A 24,758-nucleotide genomic window follows, 5' to 3' on the forward strand; every position below is an offset into this window, starting at 1 on the left:
CATTGTGTAGGTTTCGACACCCAAGATATTTGAGTGCCCACCCTATTCTCTTGGCTGTAATTTATCTTAATGTTGTGTTTTTTAAATGATTGCATCTTACCCTGGGAGCGTGTGGTGAAGGGCAGGGTAAGAAATCTGAAAAATCATTAATAGTAATAATAATGGTTTCAATGAAGTCCTTTTCAGCCTCCTATTTTCCCGCCTTGGCTTAGTTTACCCGCTGAGCCACTGCAGTGTGTTGTATGTACCCTTCTCCCCTTGGGGTTCTGGCAGGCCTAGGGTCAGCCTCCAGCAGGGCAAGCAGAAAATATTTGAAGTCTGGGATTGGTAGCAAGCGGGTAGCAGGCTGTGTTCCCATCAAAAAGAGGGACGAAGGAGATGGGAACTGCCCAGCTAGTCCATTAGAGGGCGCTGTTTGGTGGGCATCACGGAGTCCAGATGGGGGGGCTGATTTGGGGTGCAGAAACACACACACCGTTTGCTCCTCCCACCCACACCCACCTCAACATCACTTGTTTTTCTCCAGACTCACTGTAAAAGGTGCTGGAGAGAAGGTCGGTTTTAAGGACAGAATCCACTCTGCCACTGACTCCCTGTGTGGCCTTTGGCACAGCCATCATTTCCCCTGCCCATTTGTACAACAGGGAACGGTGGAAACCTTGCAGGGAAGGGCAAAGGCAATAAAAACACTTTGCACACGGGCAAAAGGATATTGCAGCTGCATGGACAAAAAGGCAGCCGCTTTGCAATGCTTGGGAGCAGGTGGAAGGTGGTGGAGGAGGACGAGGAGGAGGAGGAGGTGGGGAGATTATTTCCTACGTAATTTGGTTTCCCACCTCCACCCTCACCCTGCACGGCTGTTCTGGCTGCCAGTGCTTCGTGCCAGGAAAGTCTGGGCAAACAGAGGCAGCAGCACAGCTGGCTGACGGGCGGGCAGACAGTCTCGCTGGCAAAAAAAGGCACCTGCTGAGTTGTGGGGCCCATTAGGGCCCAGCCGGTGCCAGTGTCAGAGAATGGGCCCATTATCCTGACCCCCACCCTCTCCCCTTGGCCCTTCCGGATGCCACAGATGGAAGGGGTAAACAGGATGGGCTTGCGGCCTGGCACACCTATAGATGAGCCCTTCCTAGGACTGCGACTTTTGCAGCAGCCGCAGCACTGTGGAAAGAGATAAAAATCACAGCTATTCTGGCAGCAGACTGAGTAGGACATCAAGCTCCCAAGCGTATTCTCTCTCTCCCTCTCTCTTCTATATCGAGGAATGTCCAAACTCTGCATCTTAAATTATGCAGCTTAATTATATTTGCATCTATGAGAGCTACTCTAGCGCAGTGGCTTACAGACTGAGCTGAACATAGGAAGAAGATGCCTTATACCAGGCAAGTGTGTTTATCTATCCAGCCCAGTAGTGTCTACTCTGGCAGGCAGTGGGCCATCAGTGTTTCATGTTCAGCTCTTTCCTCATCTACTTGCTACTTGAAATTCTTTACTGGAGTCTGCAAGGGATGGAACCTGGGATTGTCTGCAGGCAAAGCATGTCCGCCCTCTCCCCAGGAGACTGTCTGATTCGAGCTTCGCCTCGGCTCTGAAATCACCAGGAGGCCATATAAAAAGCCATTCCCTCTTCTTCTGCTTCTCCCCTAATCTGTAATATAATGGAGATAAGTACTACTGGCCTACCTTGCAGGGTCGTTGCAAGGATTACCAAGAAAGTGAAACAATTCTTTGAAACACTACAAAGTGCAAAATGCAAAAGCCAAGGATTAAAATCGGTCTGCCTATTTTGTACCCGCTTGCAAGATAATCATCAGCGTAGTCCATAAAGAAAAGCAATGACAAACCTAGACAGCATCTTAAAAAGCAGAGACATCACCTTGCCGACAAAGGTTCGTATAGTTAAAGCTATGGTTTTCCCAGTAGTGATGTATGGAAGTGAGAGCTGGACCATAAAGAAGGCTGATCGCCGAAGAATTGATGCTTTTGAATTATGGTGCTGGAGGAGACTCTTGAGAGTCCCATGGACAGCTAGAAGATCAAACCTATCCATTCTTAAGGAAATCAGCCCTGAGTGCTCACTGGAAGGACAGATCCTGAAGCTGAGGCTCCAATACTTTGGCCACCTCATGAGAAGAGAAGAATCCTTGGAAAAGACCCTGATGTTGGGAAAGATGGAGGGCACTAGGAGAAGGGGACGACAGAGGACAAGATGGTTGGACAGTGTTCTCGAAGCTACGAACATGAGTTTGACCAAACTGCGGGAGGCAGTGCAAGACAGGAGTGCCTGGCGTGCTATGGTCCGTGGGGTCACGAAGAGTCGGACACGACTAAACGACTAAACAACAACAAATAATAAACACAAAGCTGCACTACTTCATTTTGTAGATCATAGAATCGTAGAGTTGTAAGGGATCACGAGGGTCATCTAGCCCAACTGCCTTGCAATGCAGGGATCTTTTGCCCAACGTTGAGCTTGAACCCACAACCCTGAGATTAAGAGTCTTATGCTCTACCAACTGAACTATTGACAAATGGGGTGCAGAGAGGAAGGAAAGATGAGATCTAGGACACCTGGGTTCTGTACCCTACTGTGGGTGCTTGTTTGTTTTGTTTTTCTTAAAAATATTACAGGGTGATTATGCACTCTTTGTTATATCATCTCATTTATATCCTTCCATTGTCACAACAACCCCCCCTGCAAGGTAGATGAGGCAGAGACTGGCTGAAAGATACGCAAGGAGCTTCACGGTGGCTGAACCTGGGTCATAGAATCATAGAGTTGGAAGAGACCACAAGGGCCATCCAGTCCAACCCCCTGCCAAGCAAGAAACACCATCAAAGCATTCTTGACATATGCCTGTCAAGCCTCTGCTTAAAGACCTCCAAAGATGGAGACTCCACCACACTCCTTGGCAGCAAATTCCACTGCTGAACAGCTCTTACTGTCAGTAAGTTCTTCCTAATGTTTAGGTGGAATCTTCTTTCTTGTAGTTTGAATCCATTGCTCCATGTCCGCTTCTCTGGAGCAGCAGAATCTTCCATGTCCAAATGCAACCCTCTGATTTATTGCATCCTGAGAGAGGTTACGGGGGTCTGAAGGCACCCAGCATCTCTCCAAATTGTGACACTTTTCAGCACACAACCCTCGAAGCAATAACCCTGCACAGTAGCCTCAACGGGGAGAGTGAGCTGACCAAGGCAACAACACCGCAAGTTTCATGGGCTATTAGCCGCAGTAGCCAAATGGAACCTGTGCATACAGCGGTAACACACCTCTGAATGCAGGGGGCGGGGCGGGGAACAAACCACAGCAGAAGGCCCAGCCCTGCTGCACCCTGTTTGCAAGCACCCAGAGGCACTTGATTGGCAAACTCTAGGTTAGATTGCTGCAATGCTTTATGCATGGAGATGCCTTTGAAGACAGTTTAGAAACAGGGGCCTGTGCAGAATTCAGCAACCAGGCTGCTCACTGGAGCAAGGCAGTCTGCACACAGTAATACCAATCCTGTCCTGATGGCAGCGGCTACCAGTTAGTTTATGGGCCCAATTCAAAGTGCTGGTTTGGGCTTATAAAGCCTTATGTGGCTCAGGATGCCAAGAGCTCAAGGACCGCCTCTACCCCACGTGAACTCACCAGGACCCTGCATTCAGCAACTGAGGCACTTCTCTGCATGCCCTTCTCAAGGGAGGTGCAAAGGGCGGCAACCTGAGAATGGGCCTTCTCAGTGGTGGCTCCCCGTTTACGGAGTGCTCTATCTGAGCTGGCACTCCTGGAGCTATCTTTATCTGTTTTTCATTCACACGGGCTTTTGGATCTTCATTTCCTTCTTATCTTTTTTTTAGTGGGACAGATCCATTTTACACATACATATTACTTGTGCTTTTGAACCACATGCTGGGCAAAAAGATTCCTGCATTGCAGGGGGTTGGACTAGATGACCCTCGTGACCCTTCTACGATTCTATGAAAACCGATGCCCCTTACCAACACCATGAATGCACAGTGCAAATATTATTTTTGCATCCTAATTCACACCCATGGCTGGGATCTCTGGCAGCCCCAACCAGCGGCTGGCACCCACCCACAGCATAGCACACCCCCTAGCTCCATAGCTATGGAGCCCTGGGATTCGACATATAGGCTATTTGGCTCATGCATCAAAGGAGAACGCAGGTTCAAAAGCCGCTCCGCCTCTACCCTAATAAGCCTTTCATGGAAATGCTTCCCCTGATTTACTTACCAGATTAAATGCAAAACACCAAACTACTTCTCAGAAAAGCAGTTTTATATTAACAGTAAAAAAAGGGGGGGGGACTCGAAGGAACATGCAACTGCAGTGATAAACTTCTGATACCTCAACCATACTTGAAATTGAGGAAAGAAGACGCCCTTCACGTAGGTCGCTTCTGATTTGTTGCCCTACGCTTTCCAGCACAATTTCCCCTCATTTTCCTTATCCCCAAACGTCCGGTCTTTTGGAGGATCAGGTTTCTTGCAAGACCTCCCCAATCAGCTCTAACTGCACAAACAATGTTTGTTGCGATGTGGCAGAATCCCACACAAGGATAGTGACAGTCTGGAATCACCTTTACATTTAAAAAACAAACAAACTTCACTTTAGGAGCATGTGAGAGTTAGGAATTCTCCACTCGCCCCATTTCTGTGTGAGTCACTCTTTTGAAGGGTGCCTTTAATTCATGGCTTCCTAGTGATGTGCTAGATAGAAAGTACCTGATCAGTGTGCCCTGCAGTGTTTGGAAATTAACATGGAGCACAGCATGCCACCCAAAGATGCAAATAACAGGCAAGCCAGAGATTAATGGTCAAATCTGCCTTGCTTGATCCAATATATCAGGTTGCCACTCCTTAAAAATATGAGAAAGCATTCAGTCTGCCAAGATGGAGGACCAAGACGTAGTCCAATGCTAGTCATGCTCTGAGCAGACCCACTGAGATTAATTTACCGTACTTTTTTGTGTATAAGACTATGGTTTTTTCTTTAAAAATCATGCTAAAAAGTGGGTGTTGTCTTACACAGGGGTGGTGCATAGGATGGACGTTTGATTGGTTGCTGCCACGTCTGCCAGCGGCTATTGTGCGTGTTGATTGGCTGACGCTCTGGCAGTTGGGCGTGTGATTTGCAGCTTCTTCCGGTGATGGGACAGACAGGAGGCGGGTTTTGCAATGCGTGCAGGTGAGAGAATATTGGCAATTACACCCCCCCCCAAAAAAACTCAACAACTCTGGGAAATCCTCCGCAAAAAAAAGTCAACAACTCTGAGCCATCTCCCCCCATTTTCTTAAAATTGAGTCCCCCAAAATAGGGGTAGTCTTGTACACGGGGGCATCTTATAGACAAAAAAAGTACAGTAATTAAAGAGCCAGTGTGACATAGTGGCTAGAGTGTCGCTCTAGGACCAGAAAGACAAGGGTTCAAATCCCCACTCAGCCATGAAGCTGACCTTGGGCCAGTCACCGCCTCTCAACCTAAGCAACCTGGCAGGGTTACTGCAGGCTTTAAAAGAGGAGTGAGAGAATCATGTATACCACCTTGTAATAAAAGGTGGGATACAAATCCAGTAAATAAATAAATGCCTTAAATAAAACAAACAACCCAAGTCGGTCATTGTCCACTAATTTTAATGGGTCTACTCTCACTATACTATCATTGGTTACAACCCAGAGTAAGAGATGAAAAATGGCGGCCGGGGGTGAGGGTGGTGGAAAGTTGTTCCTCCATTTCAAGCTTTTTATTTTCTTTTTTTTTAAAGGGAAGGCCGACAGGATACTCGTGATCCTGAATTCAACATCCAGACACTCAGTTCCACATTTGCTGCTTGCATGGTATGGATTCAGAAATAAAAGATTCAGATACTGGAGATCATAAAAAATCACTCTGAGCTACACACACACTATTAATAGAGAACACGCTGTTACTGTGTTGACGGAAATGGAGAGAATGAAGGGGTTTTTTAATGGTGTCCTCTGAAACAACCAGCTGCGGTTGGGGTACACGCGAGGGGAATCCCCCAAAATCTGCAGTGTGCTTTGCGCTAGGGTCCCTACTGGCTGGGTGAGTCCTTACCGGGTGTCCTCTGGCTCCGACAGGCACTCCACCGTGCTGGGCTTCTGTTCCATTCACCGCAATTCCATCCAGAACCAATAAGGAGAGACCAAGGTGGGCTCCGCCCCCAGAGGCGACGCTCCGCGGTCGCCACGACAGATGCGGGTTTGGGATTTGGGATTTGGGTGGGGGCCGTGGACCGGAGTTAGGAGGCAGGCCCCATCTGCGCCTCCTTCAGTGTCGGTGAGCGGCAAGCATTCTGGGGCAAAACGTGGCGATGGAACGCTGGGGAGACAAAAAAAACAACAGCACATGGGAGAAACGGTTTGCTTTTTTAAAAAAAAATCACATTTTTTAACGTGCAGGCTCTTTCGACTTCAGAACACAACCCAGTAATAACAATAATAAAAAGATCCTGACCTCAATCCTACTTTAGTGTATGGGTTGTGCAAATTCTAACCCATGACCCACCCCAAAGTTCCTGATTATTTCACCCCAAGCCATGCCAGATTAATTGGGGTTCCCCCCCCCACACTCCAATGCAGAATAATCTGGTAAGGACTCAAGTAATGGGAAGGACAAATGGAAGAAGGAAAAGGTTTGAGCACTGCTACATTAAAGAGCTTGAAGTAGCAGCCATGGGGAAGAAACAGGCACCAAAGCCTTTCAGACACTGCCTTTGAGCATATGCAGAGTGCCTTTTGCCTCATTAACGTTTGACCACTAATGGATTCTCCCTCCCCCCCCCCAAATAAAAAGTAATAGTAGAGATCAGCTGTCCTACATGTCACTCTGCATCACTGGAAATGGAGCTGGAATCTGCCCCACAAGTTTTCCATGAGGGCTAGAAATACAATCCTTTTTGAAGACTGAAGACAGAGAATTGCAGGTTGTAGTACTTGAGCCTGTGCATCACATTTCTTGTATGCTACTCTTTAGAATTAATTGTAGAGTAGCTGCTAGGGGTGTCAGAAAATTGCAACAAAAATGGAAAAGAAAGCAGAACTTTCATGTGTTCGTCTGTGGTCAGGAATGGAAATCAGTCAAGTGAGCACTATCACTATTTGTTCACATTGCTGTTTGTTTTTAAGTCTGCAAATGATATGTAATCAATGGCATTTTTTCAACATTGTTTTGATGTGTCCTTTACACTGAAATGAATATAAGTTATAGAAGTTGTGTAAATAGTTGCATCGGTTATATAAGTTACGTTAAATAGCAGACAGGGAGACAAATAACATAGTATTTGGCAGAAACTGAAGTGCAGCAGAATGGAAAACAGTGCTGGTTGTTACCAATTGCTGCCTTCTTACATCCCTTGTGGCTGATAAAGAGTGCAAGCTGTGAACCAGGAAGTCTCCAATTCAAATTTTGCCTCTGCTATGAACTCTCATGTTGCCACCAAGCAAGCCAGTATTTCTCACCACCAGCCAATGGTTTGCAGTTTAGGAACAACCACAACTACAACAGCAGCAGCAGTAACTCACTTTACAGTGTTACTGAGACAACATACATAGATGACCTAAAGCACAATATAAATGCTATGGATTATTATTATTATTAGACAAAGTTAGAGAACGAAACAGTGGGAGAAAGTGGGGGATTTTTCCCATTGGAAGACTTGCTCGATTTCTTTTGCTAAAAGACAGGATTGCAACGAATCATCCCCATATTTTGCTCTACGAATATTCACCAAGCTGAAACGGCTAGCTGCTTCCTTAGCCCTAGCATGCAGCTTGGCTCACTTGCTTGAGGCCAGAGCTGCTTCCTCGTTGACCACCTTCCTGAAGTATACCTGATCTCCATTTGTGACACATACCGTAAGCCCAGAAGAAGTGGTATGGGGCAAACCAGGGCAGCCTTACCATGGAGGCTGGTGGCTTAACAGGAAGGTTTCTCTAGTTCTTGTAACAATATTATTGGTGGTGGTGGTGGTGGTGGAGGAGGAGGAGGAAATCACACCAGCTTATTCTTCTCTGATGCTGAGCAACAAAGATCTGCTCAAGACTGCCATGGCAGGGACTCTAGGACCGGGTCGAAATCGGAATACAGGCCTTCCAGCTCAGCCATGTGAACTGATTGGAACGTCAGTCTGGGACTGTGCCCACACAGTTCTTGCAAAGCTCATGATGGACACAGCAGATGTCCCCTGTTTTCTGTCCTCAGCGTCTGGTATTCAGAGGTAACCTGCCTTGAAGCACGGAGGGTCAACTGAACAACCACCACTGCGATGTAGCGATGAGGGCAAGGGTGGAGAACCTGCAGCCTTCAATGTGCTGACGGACTCCAACTCCCACCAGGCCCAGCCAGCATGGTCAATGGGTGAGGAAAGATGGGAGCTGTAGTCCAGGAACATCTGGAGAGCCGTGAGTTCTCCGTCCCTGGGCTAGACAGCGTGGGGTTGGCCTGGGGAGACCCAGGTTCAGATATCATCAAGCTTTCTGAGTGACATTTCTGGACCAGCCACGGTTTCTCAGCCTACTCTACCTCACAGGGTTGTTGTGAAGATAAAACAGAAAAACCGTGTATGACACATTGAAGGAAGGAGAGAGAGAAGGGGGGGGGGAGAGAAAGAAGCCTACAGTAAGAATCACTGCCTCATCTAGCAACCAATTCCAGAAGTAGCCTGCCTGCTTGCATGCTACAGGGGAGGAGAATATTTAAGCCCACGTCTACCAACAGCAGCAGAACCTCCAACACTAGGCTGTGCTACAGCTCCTGTTCTGCATTTATAGCAGTTCGAAAACACACACACACACACACACACACACCCCTCTAAGGCTAGAGGGAACTGGGCTGGGAGGACTGGGGTGGGGGGTGGGAAGGAGAGCTGCCAAACTGGTTTCAAGTGGCCCCAACCGGTTTGCATCTCCAGACTTTTTCTCCTTTTCTTTTCTCCCCTTTTCAAAAAAGCGCAGGGTGACGAACACTACCACTCGGTATATATTTAAACAAAAGTCAGGCAAACATGGACATTTTCTCTGCCTTCCCCACCCACTCTGGGAAGGTGCCTCGGTTCAAGGGAGTGGTGGTGGGGAGCGGATGGGGTGTGTGTCTGGTGCTCCAACCTCACCCTTCTCAGAGCTAATCTTCTCGGCTTAAGACACAGCGGCTCCAATGTTTGGCTCTGGACCCTGCTTTCAGCACCAGGCGTGAAATAATGCCTCTGAGCATGTGCAGAGCGAATTTTAAGCAACATGGGGCACTTGGAACCAGCCACCAGCCACCAGCCCCAGCCTTGGGCGCCTGCGGTTGCAAAGCAGCCAGGAATGGCCGAGCCCTCAAACGCCTCAATATAGCGATTACAGTGGAACTTCGGTTGTCGAACGCTTCAAAAGCCGAACCATTTGGAACCCAAACGCTGACAAGTGAATGCTTCCGTTTTCGAACGGTTTTTGGAAGCTCTGAGGCACGGCCCTCCATTTTTCCCCATGGATTTTGCCGACTGGCAATTGCGCCTCAGTTGTCTTAAACGTTTTCGGTCGTCGAACGATCTTCCAAAACGGTTTACATTCGGCATCCGAGGTCCCACTGTAGCACGCTGGCTTCCTTCCTTGAGAGGAACAGAAACGTGACAAAAGGAGATTAGGATGGACATTGGAGGGATGGCAGAAACTGTGTCACAAGAGGAAAGGGGAGATGGACGGAGAGGTGATCGAAGCGAGGAAGTGGCAAAAACATAAACGGCGGCGGCGGCAGGGGGTGCAGAAATGCTGCCTCAGTTTCCCCAAGTCACACATGTGTTATCTTCCGCTGCCTGGAATCTCGTCTCCCTTTACTCCATGCAGAGGTTAAAAAGAGGTTAAGAAGCAGTGATGCCCCTCCTCTTCCCTGCCCACTTCTTCCTCTCATATATTTCTTTTCCCCTTCTCTCTGGCCGCCGCTGCCGCTGCCTCTAGCCAGGCCACCCTCCCCAACCCCCGCCAGTCTGCATGCACAGCACTCTTGTAAGGAAACCTGCAGCTTCTCTCTGGCAAGTTGCCAGCGCTGTAACATCAAAGGCGGCATGGAAACAACAGCAGCCGAGAGGTCCCCGCTGGCCTCCCCAGAAGGGGGAAAGAATGGGGAAGGAGAAAGGAGAAAGGAAAGGCAGGGAAGCCCCGGCTGTGTCCTCAAGTGACCTCCCCCCATTGGGGGATTAGACCCTCCTGCAATGGGCTGCTAAGAGCAAGGGCTGGGACCCGGGGGTTACCCGAGGACATGGGGCAGGATGCTCATAGATGGGGAAGCACCAGGGGGGTAGGAAGCAGCCAAGTTCCAGAAGAGAGAAACTATGCTGCTGGCCTTAAACCCCTGAAGGCAGCGAATCGCTGGGTGAGCAGGGAGCCTGCAGGGGGGACGGTACTTTGAACCCCCACCCCACCCCCACCCCCACCATGGCAGAATCATGGGGTGCAAGAAGCAGAACTGTTATGTAATGGCCCTCGGGACTGTTTTCGCTCATTCGCAGAGCCAGAAAGTGTGCACTGCTGTCGGCCTTTATCAACAAAAAGGGAAGTTCACTTCCGTCGTATCGCTTGGTAGTGAAATGCTTCACTATTCCTGCCTTAACAATAATAAAAATAGTAGCAATAATGAATAATCTCTAAGCCTGTCTGATTACTAGTATTTTTAAGTTGCGGTGGCTTGCAATGAAAAGGAAAAACAAACAAACAAAAACTACTTATTTCTGTGCAAGAGCTAGTTCTGAACGTTGTAGCACAGGGCAGCCGAACCTCAGGCCAGAAGGAGCGTGTTCTGAACCTCAGGCCTCTTTCCCAGGCCAACTTCACAGCCTTCTCAAGAGCTTTTGCCTCTCTGGAATGTGTCCTTGAGAACCAATCTCTCTTGCTTGCCTGGACAGAAGAAGGAGGTGTGTGCATGTTTGAGTGGATAGAAACTTCTTATTGTTTTTTGCATGGCTGGAATGTATCCTCCTAAAGGAGAGACCTCAGGCTTGTGAGATCTACTCGGTCCGTTTTATTTACTCTAACCACGGCATCCACCAAACAGAGCTAAATGAAAAATGATGGCATGGGGAGGGGCTTCTATACGCTTAGATTTACAGGGGGGGTGTGCCTCTCAGGTAGGGATGGGTGAATCTGCCATTTTTGGTCTCCTTCAGATCCCCTTTTTTTCCAATATTCAACACGTTTGCACATCAATGCGCAAATTTGTTTTCTAAATGCCTCCCCTGCCCGCAAAGTGTCACCATTTCAATGCACATTCCTCTTAATGTACGGAGATTCGCATTGTATACTTTTGTATATGCATTTGTATACTTTTTTTAAAAAAAACTAACATATGCTTTTTTAACACGATTTTTTGGCAGGAGAACTGCACTGGAAGAGCAAAAATTGCAAAGGAGAGCTATGCCTCAGTCCATGTATCTTTCCCACAACTGCAAAGTAGAATGGAACTGAGTTTCCCCCCCATCTCTCCATACACTGAGCACATACATGTTCATTCCAATAATTTATTTTAGAATTGATCTTGCAGGCCTTTCGTACACACAAATCCACTTCTGATTTTGTTTTGCTTTGTTTCAGCCGTCAAATTTAGAGGAGAGTGTAGGGCCTTTCTCTTTTGCTGTTGCTAAACCACTGGGAAGGTCAGGTGCCTTTTCGACAATCCACTTCACCCCAAGATCTACCAGTAGATCCCAATCTACCATGTTGGGCGAAAAGATCCCTGCATTGCAGGGGGTTGAACTAGATGACCCTTGTGGTCCTTTCCAACTCTACAATTCCATTATTCCATTCTATGAGTCTACTTTTTACTCACCCCAGACCACTGGACAAGGTATCACACCTTTTGCCCTGCCTACTGTGCCTCTGGCCGACAACCACCAGTGGAACACCCTTAGAATGACCAAGGAACAGAACAGGAAAGGGGCTATACAGGGGCTAAGGGCTAAGGGGTTGGAGCCATGCAGGCTGGAACAAGCTTAATTCTTAACAGCTGGAGTCACCAAGGGCAGGCAGCAGGTTTAATAACAACTTACCAGAGTGCTTTCAAATGTTAAAGGCATTTCACTTAATATTTTACGCACGTTCAATATGTGGCAGTACCACGCATGGATTGCCACAAACCCAGAAGTGAACAAAAAAAGGGAGAAAACAGCACGAAAAGAGCACCGAAAGGGCAAAAACGGTGCTTAGCAATCTGTCTAGGGCAGGCAGGTACTCAATGCACTTCAGAGTACTGGTCTACCCTCCTTTCTTGTTGTTGCCACATCTTCCTCCAGTTATGAGGAAGACCGAGAGGCACTGCCATCATTCCTGCCAGTCTGGAAAGTGCTGCTGGTTTTCCCCAAGGGTTTCCAGAGGTTTAGACTAGAGGGTGCCTGCAGGCTTTTTCAATGGTGTTCCCAATATACGCAAATTATCTTAAATGTGTGGTACCTCGGAACACAAGCCCCACATAAAACAGTCGTTGCCTGTAATGGTTTAACCCTTGCAACAATTCAGTCAATCAGACTAGTGTTATATCATCTCCATTTTGTAGACAAGGGGAGAGGATGCTGAGCGATACGCAGGCACACACAGTGACTTCATAGCAGGAACGAGGGTCAAGCCACTATGCTACGCCAGGTCCAGCCTACATCCCGATCTAAGAAACTTCTCCACACGCTTCTATAGGCAAGAGTCAAAGACCTGCATTTGGAAGGGGCTGTTGCAATGCCCTTTCTTCCTAATGAGGAGGGTTGGGCCCTCAGTGACAAAAATCCTGCAAGAAGCATCTGCACACAGACATATATTGCAACCTCTTCTTAAGAGTCCTTGCGAAAACATTCTGATATATGCCAGCATATCATCAAATGAGGCCAACAATTAACGTTACCAAATTTTGTAAATTACAACTTGAAAGCTTGGATACACAGGTAAGTTTGGGAATGTAGTCTGATTGCCTGCAAGGTTAAACTCAGGGCAGGGAGAGAGACTTTCCAGTGATGTAAGCCAGTGTTGTTCCTGTTTGCCGTTCCCTAAGAAAGATGGGAGAGTCCACAGCGTTCTCTTCTACTAACTGGGGAGGTGGATGACAACTACCTTTGACAAGGATACTCAGTTGCTGTTTCCTCCTGCTCAAAATACTGAAGGGACTAAGATACTGTGCTCCAGAACTAGCCACCACTGATTCTAACCATTGTCAACATTTGCTGCTCTCACGACATATTTTTAATGCCAATCAAGCTGCTGTGGTTTTATTTATTTTGGTTTGATTCTAAGTCCAAATTCTCCCTATGCTCCCTACGGGCTGGGTCAAGGCAACGGCCATTTAGAAACAAATATACTATTGTTGCTTTCGAAAGCAGGTTGCAAAAGTGACTGACAAACTGAACCAAGTTTGCAAACGGAGACTGTTTTCCAGACCGATCCCAAATGGCTGCTAGATTTTGGGGTTTCTGTCTTTGCAGATTAACATTTGGGAGGCAAAGAGCTTTTGGAAGGCAACGGGACATTTGCGACCAAGGAGGAGAAAGGAGTCGAGGACATTCCAGCCTCTTGCCTCCTCCCAGCCACTTTCCAAATCTCACGGTGGCTGCTGAACATGAAATAAACATGGTTACTAGACTTCTTGCAACACTTGCGGCAGAGCATAAAACCTAGGAAGCGAAGGCAGTGATGGGCCAAGCTAGGAATAAGATGTCCAGGATTCTGCCAGGGACGGCTGAAATATCAGGAGACCGGGTTTTCTGGTTCAGCTACAGGGCGATTAATCCTCTTGCCAAGTTGCAGGTAGGGAGGAGGAAGGTGTGGAACAGACCAGCTGTCCCCAACCTGGGGATCCCCAGATGTTTCGGACTACAACTCCCATCAGCCGCAGTCAGTGCTGCTGATGGGAGCTGTTGTTGTCGTTGTTTAGTCGTTTAGTTGTGTCCGACTCTTCGTGACCCCATGGACCAGAGCACGCCAGGCACTCCTGTCTCCCACTGCCTCCTGCAGTTTGGTCAAACTCATGTTGGTAGCTTCGAGAACACTGTCCAACCATCTCGTCCTCTGTCGTCCCCTTCTCCTTGTGCCCTCCGTCTTTCCCAACGTTTTCCAGGGAGTCTTCTCTTTTCATGAGGTGGCCAAAGTATTGGAGCCTCAGGGCTGATTTCCTTAAGAATGGATAGGTTTGAGCTTCGTGCAGTCCATGGGACTCTCAAGAGTCTCCTCCAGCACCATAATTCGAAAGCATCAATTCTTTGGCGATCAACCTTCTTTGTGGTCCAGCTCTCACTTCCATACATCACTACTGGGAAAACCATAGCTTTAACTATACGGCCCTTTGTCGGCAAGGTGATGTCTCTGCTTTTTAAGATGCTTTCTAGATGGAAGCTGAGGCCTGCCACCGCCACCAAAAAAACAACAACCTGGAAGGCATCAGATTGGGGGTGGCTGCAACAGATTGTGTGGGCATCTACAGTGAAGCACTCTCTCCCACCACGATGGCAGCCGATCTCAGGGGTTTAAGCCATGGTCTGCCACAATTGCACAGATGTGGACACTGTGGAACTGTTCTGATTTAAGATCCATGGCTTATATTTCCCCCTTCCTCTTTCTCAAAGTGTTTTCTCTCTCTCTGTTAAGCCCACTCCCAGAACTAATTTGCAAGCTGGGAGGAAAAGGCTTGGAGAGAGGATCTGCACTTCTGCTCCTTAAGCCAAACATCTCCTGTCTCCTATTTTCAAGATCTGCTCATCTAGGTTTGCCATATTTCAAAGAGTAAAAACCAGGACACCCCAAAATTGTCCCAAAAACTCCTGTGATTTTTCATTTGACTTGCCTAAGATCCAGGACAAAGCGCTGCCTTTCCAAAATTCCCACCAGATGTCAATTCCGCCTTTGAAATCCCGGTAAAGTCTGGGAAAATCTGGATATATGGCAGCCCTATAGTTTATCTCAGGCCTAGTTTGGCATTCATAAACAAAGAGGGTGAGAAGGGTGTGATTGGGCCTCCTGGGGTTGGGTAATATGAGTGTCAATCTACTACTCGAAGTTTCCATTGAGCACAGAGGTAAATGAAGCACTTTTGGCTTTGCAATGAGCCCATATACTTGATACACTGCAGGGCATTTGTGCTTTTTAAAGTGTATGTATCTCATCCTCATGGTTGTAGCAATAAAATAAATCGACATTGCTTTTGGAAAACAGCGTAGTTATTCCAACAGGTTTTGCAGCACTCTTCTTAAAAACAAATAAACAAACAAACAAACAATATTTGCTCCAGTGCAATTGGGGATGTCGCTCTCCCTTTCAAATAATTAGCAGAGGAAATGTAGTTGACTAGCAGCACATATGTCTGCCGTGTATAGTGAATACTGCCCCATAAAAATCAAGGCCATCTAGCCAAACCCGCTTATCTAAAATGAAATGTGACATCTAACTAATTAAAATGGCATTGCATTCCTTTTGCTGTGTTGCATATACGTTACTTCAGTGAGCCCAGTGGTAGCACATTATCATCATCATCATCATCATTATTTTGCCAGAGAGCAACAAGTCAAGTCCAAAGCATGAGATAATAATGCCATTTTGTACTGCAGATTCCCTATTCCTTGGTGTGGGTTTTGACTCTGGTCTACAGATCTCAAGAGGCAGGCAGGAAGACAACAGCCAGGCAACAGTTTACCTGCAAGATCGCCTTACCCATACAGGCCCAACTGACTGCTTCAATCCGCAAAATTAGCACTGTTACAAGTGTCACGTAATATTCGTTCCACGCTTGTAAGAAATTGCCAAAAAAAAAAAAAATTGGCACTTGCTAAAACACATGCTTATTTAGGCAAACCTATCCAGACATGTAGAATGTTGACATGAGTTTTTAATCTGGTTTTTTTAAAAAAACTTATAGTCGATGCTAATTATTTGTTGAACGTTTTAAGTTACTATTTTTAACAGGTTTTAAACTGATCATCATTTTCTCTTTGTAAACCACTTTGAGGTTTTATTACAATCAAGTGGTACATAAATCTAGTAAAAATAACAAAGACACACAGGCCTCAGCCAGGCTCATGGGCCCTCTGACTCCTATCTATTAATTGCTGCCTCTCGTGCCATCGATGTGTAACTATTGAAACAGCCCTAAAAGTTAGAGCACTCCTTATCCCCCCTGGGCAGATGGCCACGGCTGCTGGGAGTTAAGGTTGAGAGAGCAGCAGCCTACCCAAAGGCCAACCAGTGATTCCATTGTTAGATCTTATATGAACCAGACACTCCCAAGTCTCACAACACACACTGAAAGACACGTTGCTCCACTTGCTGTCCACCCAAAGATAAGGTCACCCAAATCAGGCCATAGTGCACGGGAAGCTGAGAACAAAAACACCCTGCAGGAAAGAGACCTGCAGGAAAAAATAGTTCCAGGTGTCTCAAGCAAGCGAGTCAAGTCACATGCTGCTTAAGTAATAACTATCCCTGCTTTTTATCCCTAACATACAAACTGCCACTCTACCCCCTCGGGGTTTCAAGCCCACCAAGGAACCACTCCAGCATCGCAAAAGGAACCTACATTTTTTGCGGTTCTTACACACACGAGCAACTGGAAAAGCAACACCACCAAAGGGCTCATTTGTTCCATTAGCTAATTAGTTCTTGGAAGTTCACAGAGAGAAAACAAACTTTCTGGAGCCGATGCCAGGGAAGGGCACATTTGGTTCACAAACATTTTATCAGAACATCAGAGGGTGTGAATAATGCCAGGGTGGAGACCTACATAGGCCTCCATACGATGTTGGGCTCCAGCTGCTGTCAGCCCCACTCAAAATGGCCAATTGCCAGGGTAAAAGGTAAGGTAAAGGACCCCTGGATGGTTAGGTCCAGTCAAAGGAGACTATGGGGTTGCGATGCTCATCTCGCTTTCAGGCCAAGGGAGCTGACGTTTGTCCACAGACAGCTTTCCAGGTCATGTGGCCAGCATGACTAAACCGCTTCTGGCGCAATGGAATACCGTAGCGGAAGCCAGAGCGCACGTTTACCTTCCCACCTATTTATCTACTTGCACTGGTGTGCTTTCGAACTTCTAGGTAGGCAGGAGCTGGGACAGAGCAACAGGAGCTCACCCCGTTGCGGGGATTCGAACCGTTGACCTTCTGACTGGCAAGCCCAAGAGGTTCAGTGCTTTAGACCACAGCGCCACCCGCACCCCCTCAATTGCCAGGGATGGTGGGCATTCAGAGTCCCATCAATATCTGGAAGGCTGCAGGTTCCCCATTCCTGGGCAAAGGGGGCAGGTCTCTGGGCCTACCTGGGCATGCAGAACTCCAGCCGCACTCTTGAGGAGGAGGGTGGCACAGTGCCCATCTAATTTCCTCTGCAGAGTCAGAAGAGTTGCCCTTGAAGAAACCCGAGTTACCTCGTGATAACTTCCTTCCTCAGGAATATAAAACATGCAACAGCAGATGCCTTTCAACATCCACCCCCTTCAACAGCTTCCCTGCTCCACAGGAACCAACAAAAAGAGGCTGTTGCAGTTTCCACATCCCTCTGCAACAACGGAAAGGAGGAAGTGGAGTCTCCCACAGGTCACTTCAAGCCTACAACTGGACATAGGGAACTAGAGGCTGGCTGTACACAGCGCCTCTGCAAAGTCAGGCACTTACCACGAGTTTTCAGCGTCAAGATTCAGTCTGGGAACCTGTAACAGAACTGTTATAACAAGCAACTGTTATAGCAAGCACCATCTGAGCAAGAGCTTCGGGCCTAGCAACCAAATAATCCAGTCTACCTCCATGCATCTGGGAGGAGAGAGAATGTCTTCCAGATCAGAAACTGCCTCTTCTCCTCACTCTCTCAAACTTGAGTCTAAGCTCCTTGAGGCCAAGGATCCTTTTTGGGTTTATGTTGCAGAGCAATACACATATTAGCAGTATAAGGTAATCTAAATATAATATACCATAATCCAGTATCTGTATGCCGCCCCGAATTCACTGGATGGTTTAACACACACACACACACACACACACACACACACACACACACACACACACACCAATGAATGAATGAATGCTAAGCCACTCACCACATCCCCCAAATTAAGGCACTAATTACATTAGTAGTAGAAATAATACCGTACTTAGTAGCGGTAGTCATCAGGTGTAGTTCCCCCAACAAGTTTGAGGCCCAGTATTTCATCATTAAATAGTCAACCCTGGTTCTGTCTCTTCACTTAGCTGTCGTTTAGTGGATCAGAGCTTGACTTGAACCAGGACCCCCACACACCCCAGAGACTGCTTTCCACAACAGGATTCATCCCTGATACACATGGAAAGACAAAAAGCAACAGTGCCTCTCTATTAGCGCTGCCATATGTCTGGATTTTGGGGGGTCGTCCTAACACAACTGTTGCGATGTTCTGGTTTTTACTTTTTGAAATATGGCAACCTTACTCTCAATATACTGAGGAGCACCTTTGGTTCACACCAGCAGAAATCCACAGCCAAGCACATACACAACCCAGGAATTGGTAGGATGCAGAGCAGGCAGGGCAAAGGATGAGATTTTCTGGCAAACTTGACTCCCCCGCCAAAAACACACAACAAACCCCTCACCCCTCAATCTCCTCTCTCTCTCTCCCTCACTTCATAAAGAAATCAAACACTGCCTCTCAACATTTGCACTTTACATTAATTGACCTGGAAAATGACCCTGCCCTGTTTTCTGTGCTCATAGATGGTAGTGCGGATTGGGAAAACCCACCCTCAGCATACAATCCTTTACCCACTTGCACAGGAGTAAGTCCCACAAGATTCAACGGTACTGTACTTTCATGTTTAGGATTATTTTGCGAAGCACTGAGAGGGGCACCTGTCCTATCAGTTTTTAACCACCCTGACTCTGGAAACCAAGGTTTTGCAAATGGCTTACAACATTTTTACTTAACCCACTTGCTACAAAATCCTATTCATGGACAAAAAATTGCAAAAAGAGAACAAGCGTACAGTGTCCCAGCCTGGAAGCGGTTCTTATTTGTCACAGGTGGCGAACCGAGAGGCTTTCTACAAGTCTGAGTTTAAAGTGGTAAGTCATATATGGTTTCTTTTGGGGGTGCGCGGGTTAATGGGCAAGTCATTTATCTATACTCAGTCCTCATGGGCAAGCACCATGAGGCAACATGGGCTCAAATTCCTCACAAGCCATTAATTCCTCGGGTAGCCCCATGAAAGCCAGTTCCCCATCAGCCTCGGTTGATCTCATCTGTAAAATGGCTCCCTTAAAGACTGTGCCACAATGACATTGTGCAGATAAAGGGATTTAAAGGGGAAGGGAAGCAGCAATGACAGAAGAGTACATTAAAAATACTAATAATAGCAACAGTGAAGCACAATGTGGGATTCACAATTTTCTGCATCAAAAGACATGCGTCCCATTATCCAGGTGCCAGAATGATGTCTGAGGGCTCGTCCCTACTTCTGTTTGTCCCATGTCTAGAAAGCGGTTTTCCACTTGCCCCATTTTTTCTAGGCATGGCTCCATGAGGTATTAAATGTGCCGCACAACTTTCCCGATTGCTGTTTGCTCCGCAGGTTTCCCCAGAGAAAAGCAGCAGGGCAAATGGGAGGTGAGGATGAGCCTTGAAATACATAGGGTGAGATTTTGCCCCTGGGACAAACCGGGAAAGTGTTCCTATATGTCAGGGTGGAGTTGGACTACAACTCCCATCATCCATGACCGCTGACCATGCTGGTTGTGGCTGATGAGAGCTGAGAGTCCAGCAACATCAGGAGAGCCAAATGTTGACCACCCCTGCCATAAAGGTAAAGGAACCCCTGACCATTAGGTCTAGTTGCAGACGACTCTGGGGTTGCGGTGCTCATCTCACTTTACTGGCTGAGGGAGCCGGCATACAGCTTCCGGGTCATGTGGCCAGCATGACTAATTTGCTTTGCAAACCAGAGCAGCGCACGAAAACACTGTTTACCTTCCCGCCGGAGCGGTACCTATTTATCTACTTGCACTTTGACGTGCTTTCAAACTGCTAGGTGGGCAGGAGCTAGGACCGAGGAATGGGAGCTCACCCCGTCACCCGTCACGGGGATTCGAACTGCCGACCCTTCAATCGGCAAGCCCTAGGCTCAGTGGTTTTTAGACCACAGCGCCACCTGCGTCCCGGAGAGCCAAATGTTGACCCACCCCTGCTGTAGGTACCTGTAAACTGCCCCACTCTTCCCACTGCAGTCCACTCTCCTTCCTTTTTATTGTCTTTTGGGGAGGGGGGGAGAATTTCTTGCAAAAAGAAAATAGCGCAAAAGCCTTCACAGTATGGTGCAATCTGATGCCTGCTTTGGCGATATCTAACAGCCACAATGCTCTGCTTGTGGGGCTCTAAAAGGACACCCCAGGACAGCAAATACACGCTTGAGAGCGAAGGTTGAGGGGCAAGAATGACTCCCCACCACGGAGGCTTTCCTGCCCATGCTGTTTGCCTGCGCCTTTGACGGAGACTAGAGAGGCGGAAAGTAGGTCACATTTTTCTTGGCTGAGGGGGGAAATTCCTTTGATGGATTTATAAAGCAGCAAGTACAGCATAGAGCCGCTAAAAAAAAGAGAGAGAGAAGGGGGGGGGTCGCAGGGATAAGTGGGGAGTGGGCGAGACAAGCTGAAGCTTTAGCTGTTCATCAGAAATAGGGAGGGGAGGAGAGTTTCAATCCAAGAATAGGTTCTCCTTAAATAGGGCTCTCACTACACATGATCATATGCTGACCTTAAAGGGGCACGTGTGTGTGTGTGTGTGTGTGTGTGTGTGTGTGTGTGTGTGTGTAAAAGAGAGAGAGGGAGGGAGAGGGAGAGGGGAAAGTCTCTCCAGAAGGGAACAGATTTTTGTGTGTGCGTGTAAATGCACAAACAAGAAATACTGTTTTTGTAAAAACCAGTTTCGGATTCCAAAAACCACATTTTGGCAACAAAATCTGTGGTAAGGGCTCGTGTGAATATAAAGGTGGGATCTGGAGTGGTGGAAAAGGCCAAATTCCAGAGGAAATGCACACATTTTGAAACCCAGGTGCAATGATGTCCTCATGAAATCAAGGGGGTTGGGTTGGGTTAGGAGGAGGCTTTCCTCACAAATTAGGTTTCAAATCATTGAAGGGCACTTCAGCTTCAACCCAGATGCTTAGAAAGTTGAGGTAATTTTAATGTTTTGTTATTTTTAACTTTTGTATGTTTTGAAGTAGGGTTGTGGCTTTTTCTTGATTTTATTGTTTTATCTTTTTGTAAACCACTTTAGCTTGATTAATTATTGCTGTTGTTGCTAATTCAATTTACATACCACCCTTTATCACAAGATCCCAGGGTGGTGCGCAGCACTAAGAATCATAGCTGTCAAGTTCTCCCTTGAATAGGCTTCCTCACAAGAAAAGGGAAAACTTGACAGCTATGCTAAGAACACATTTTACAGAGCATCAATAATAGAAATGTAATATAATATCAGACATTGTATAATTGTTATGAAATAATAATAAATAGCCTTGCCTGCTTGGTCCAAAACCCCTATTTCCTTTCTGAAAGTATTCTAGTAGTGCAACATACCGTATTCTACAGTTTGCATTTCCACAAAGCAATTTTGAAAAGTTCGACCTAAGATGTCAATTAAAAAAAAAAAGTGGGCAAGACATAACACAAAAACTGTCAAGTTACTCCATAAATAAGAAATACTTTTTTGCAAGAGCAGAACTGTATAATGACGACGAGATTCATACAGCACATTTAAGCAGTTCGCATACATTAGCCAGCTTCAGACCATAAAGCTAAGCCATGATTTAGGACAGGAATGGGGCACAGATGTAACTGGACTACAACTCCTATCATCCATGATCAATCACTGGCCATGCTGGCTGAGGTTAATGGGAACTGGAATCCAACAACATCTGGAGGGCCACAGATTCCCCATCTTTGGTTTAGCAGAATGGGATTGGAATGAACATCATGCTTGCATGCACCCTCCTTGCAGCCATGTGATGAACAGAAGTTATTGCTTTCCATTTTTAAATCAACCATAGTTTGTTTTAAATCTATTTCAATGAAAAGAAATTAACTCACCCTAAAACTCACCTACAGGTGGTATCTAACACCAAGAAAACTAGTGCTAATACGCCCAGGAACCTCACCAAAATGCTGGCACATACCTCCACAGGCACATACCTCCACATGTGGTGGGGATGCCCCAAAATCCATTCATTCCAGACAACAACCATACGAGAAATGTGTAAAATAACCAAGCAAGTCATAGAAATCACCCCAGAACTGGCTTTACTAAACCTCTTCCAAGATAACAATGCCCATTTACACCACAAAGAACTCATAACCCACCTACTTTCAGCAACCAGAAACTCACTGGAGAGACCTTTCAGGAGTAAACATGGACCAATGGTACCAAATAGTATGGGAAACAGCCTTACTAGAAAAACTAACCAATAAGCTGAAACTGACACGGGGACAAATAGAAGAAGACACCTTCACCCCGGTATGGCTCCCCTTTATCACACACACAACCCAACACGACAATGACAAAAATTTACCAACAGCATACAAATCAATATGGCTAACCTGATCCAAAACACCTACCCACCCCACTCACACATATAAATAAAGACCACCACAGCTAATCACAAATGAACAACCACACCCTAAGCCAACCCCAATCTCTCTCACCACCAAAAGAACACAAGCGAATAAAAGAGAACCTGCACAAACAACGCTGACATCAAACCCCAGATATATCAAGTAAAACAAAAACATTGTCACCCAATTCCTCCCATCCCCTACCCACCTTGTTCTTCCTCTTTCTTTCCAATGTCTCAACAAATGAAACTGATTTACAAAAATGATACATGTAAAAATATAAGAGAGAGACACTGCATATACCTTTGTAAATCAAGAAATCTTTAATAAAAATACTTTAAAAAACAACCATAGTTTGTTTTTATCTACAACAACAGAAAAAACGGTTAGCTTAAACTATGGTTTATTGAAAGGATTGAAACATGGTTTATAATCCTGGCTTGTTCACCAACTATGTTGTAAACTAAACAATTTGTCCTTGTTGCATGTAATCAAAATAGTGACTTCCAACTTCCTTCTTGAGACCACACAGGGGGAGGGGTGTGCAAACCCATAACTTGTTTTGGTCCGATCTTGTAATAGTGCTAAACTAAACCACAGAGCCTAGGGCTTGCTGATCAGAATAATTCCCAAAAGGAAAGCTTCTGGGTTGTGGTTTTTTACAATCGTTATTTTAAAAATCTTTTTCAATTCATTATATTAGAATTTCCCAGTCAGTTATAACCTTACTACAAGACCTTCTTTCTCTTTACATTTCCAACACTTATTTGATTTAGATTTATACATTTTGCCAATTTACTCGGTGTTAGGTACCATCAATATATCATTTTCTCTTAGACCATAACATGCAGTAAATTTTATATCCGTATTCCACAATCATTCCCATGCATCCATATCTATATTATGACCAATATCTGTTGCTCATTGTATCATTGAGGATTTTGTTTGCTCATCCTTTGTCCAAAGATTTCAGGACGATTCAAAATCGATCACTGGCAATATTGCCCAGACACTCCAGAGGATTCTGGGAAATATGTTAGGGGACATTCTCAGTTCAAGTAGACCCCTACCTGCTGCATCATTTTGGGAGGGTCAGGTCCTCACCCCCCTGGTCTTTGAGACAACACAAGATTAATGCCAATAGTGGGGGGGGGGGTTACAAAGGGGTAAGAATAAACCACAAGCATTCTTTTCAAAAGCCCCACAACTGTATTTGCAAATTTAATATGAAATATACCCCCCCCCCCAAAAAAATCAAGGTTTTGAGCTACACTGTGAATCTTGCCTTCCACCCCGACTGGAATATTTTCTCCCTACCTTCCGAAAACCTGAAACGACGAGCCCACCCACAGCTAGGGCACTTGGGCTGTGTGATGACATCACTTTGTGCATACTGAGAGTGATCCCTAGATCACCACCCCCAACAGCTGCACATTGCTGGGGGTCAATCAGCAAAAGGGTTGACAAGAAGTCTTCTGGGCAGCTGAGCTACTGTCAACTGATCTCCTCAGCGAGGAACCCTTGATAAACTCCGGAGGAACCCTACCATTCCTGGGAATCCAGGACGAAAGGCACTGCCTCCTCAGGAAAAAGGAAGAGTTCCCAGATCTTTCTCTGTGAGATCTGCATCTCAGATATGAAGTGCTGGTTTACACCAAGTCAAATCATTGGTTCCCATAGCCCAATACTGTCTACTCTGACAGGCAGCTGCTTTCCAGAGTGCACAGTAGAGACCCTTCACTGTTCAGCTGCCCAAGAGCCTCTTAACTGGGGGATAAAGGAACATAGGAAGCTCCCTTACACTGAGTAGACCCATTAGTTCACCTAGCCACTGGCAGAGGAAGCCAGAGCGGCACCTGGGGCAGCCAACCCGGGGGGTGGGGCGTCGTGATGTTCAGCGCATGCACAGACATCGTGCGACGCTGTGCACATGCACAGAAGTCATGTGATGCTGCATCGTGGGGTGGCCCCCCCGCGACTCCCAAGCCGAGCGCCGCAGCAGCTGCCGCCATGCCGCAGCAAGGCTTTTTACCGGGCGCCGCCACGGCGCTCGGCGTGGGAGTCGCGGGGGGGGGGGCGCCAAGTGTCTCCCCCTCCAGTGTGGAACCCCGTGTGCCCTGCCCCCTATGCATCCCCCTTGCTATGCCCCTGCACCTAGCACAGACTGGCAGTGG

At 46.7% G+C, this 24,758-nt stretch overlaps 1 protein-coding gene across 1 annotated transcript in view; it reads right to left on the reverse strand.

The window, feature by feature from the left end:
• THRA (thyroid hormone receptor alpha) overlaps window positions 1–24,758 on the reverse strand; it is a 117,614-nt gene that overhangs the window by 34,598 nt on the left and 58,258 nt on the right. The window contains exon 2 of the mRNA XM_060281498.2: window positions 6,083–6,346. Coding sequence (XP_060137481.1) covers window positions 6,083–6,135 — 53 coding nt within the window. The 5' untranslated portion in view covers window positions 6,136–6,346. The remainder of the gene's footprint in view (window positions 1–6,082; window positions 6,347–24,758) is intronic.

This window comes from Zootoca vivipara, chromosome 12 (assembly GCF_965207765.1).
Source record: "Zootoca vivipara chromosome 12, rZooViv2.hap1.1, whole genome shotgun sequence".
Classification (NCBI taxonomy): domain Eukaryota; kingdom Metazoa; phylum Chordata; class Lepidosauria; order Squamata; family Lacertidae; genus Zootoca; species Zootoca vivipara.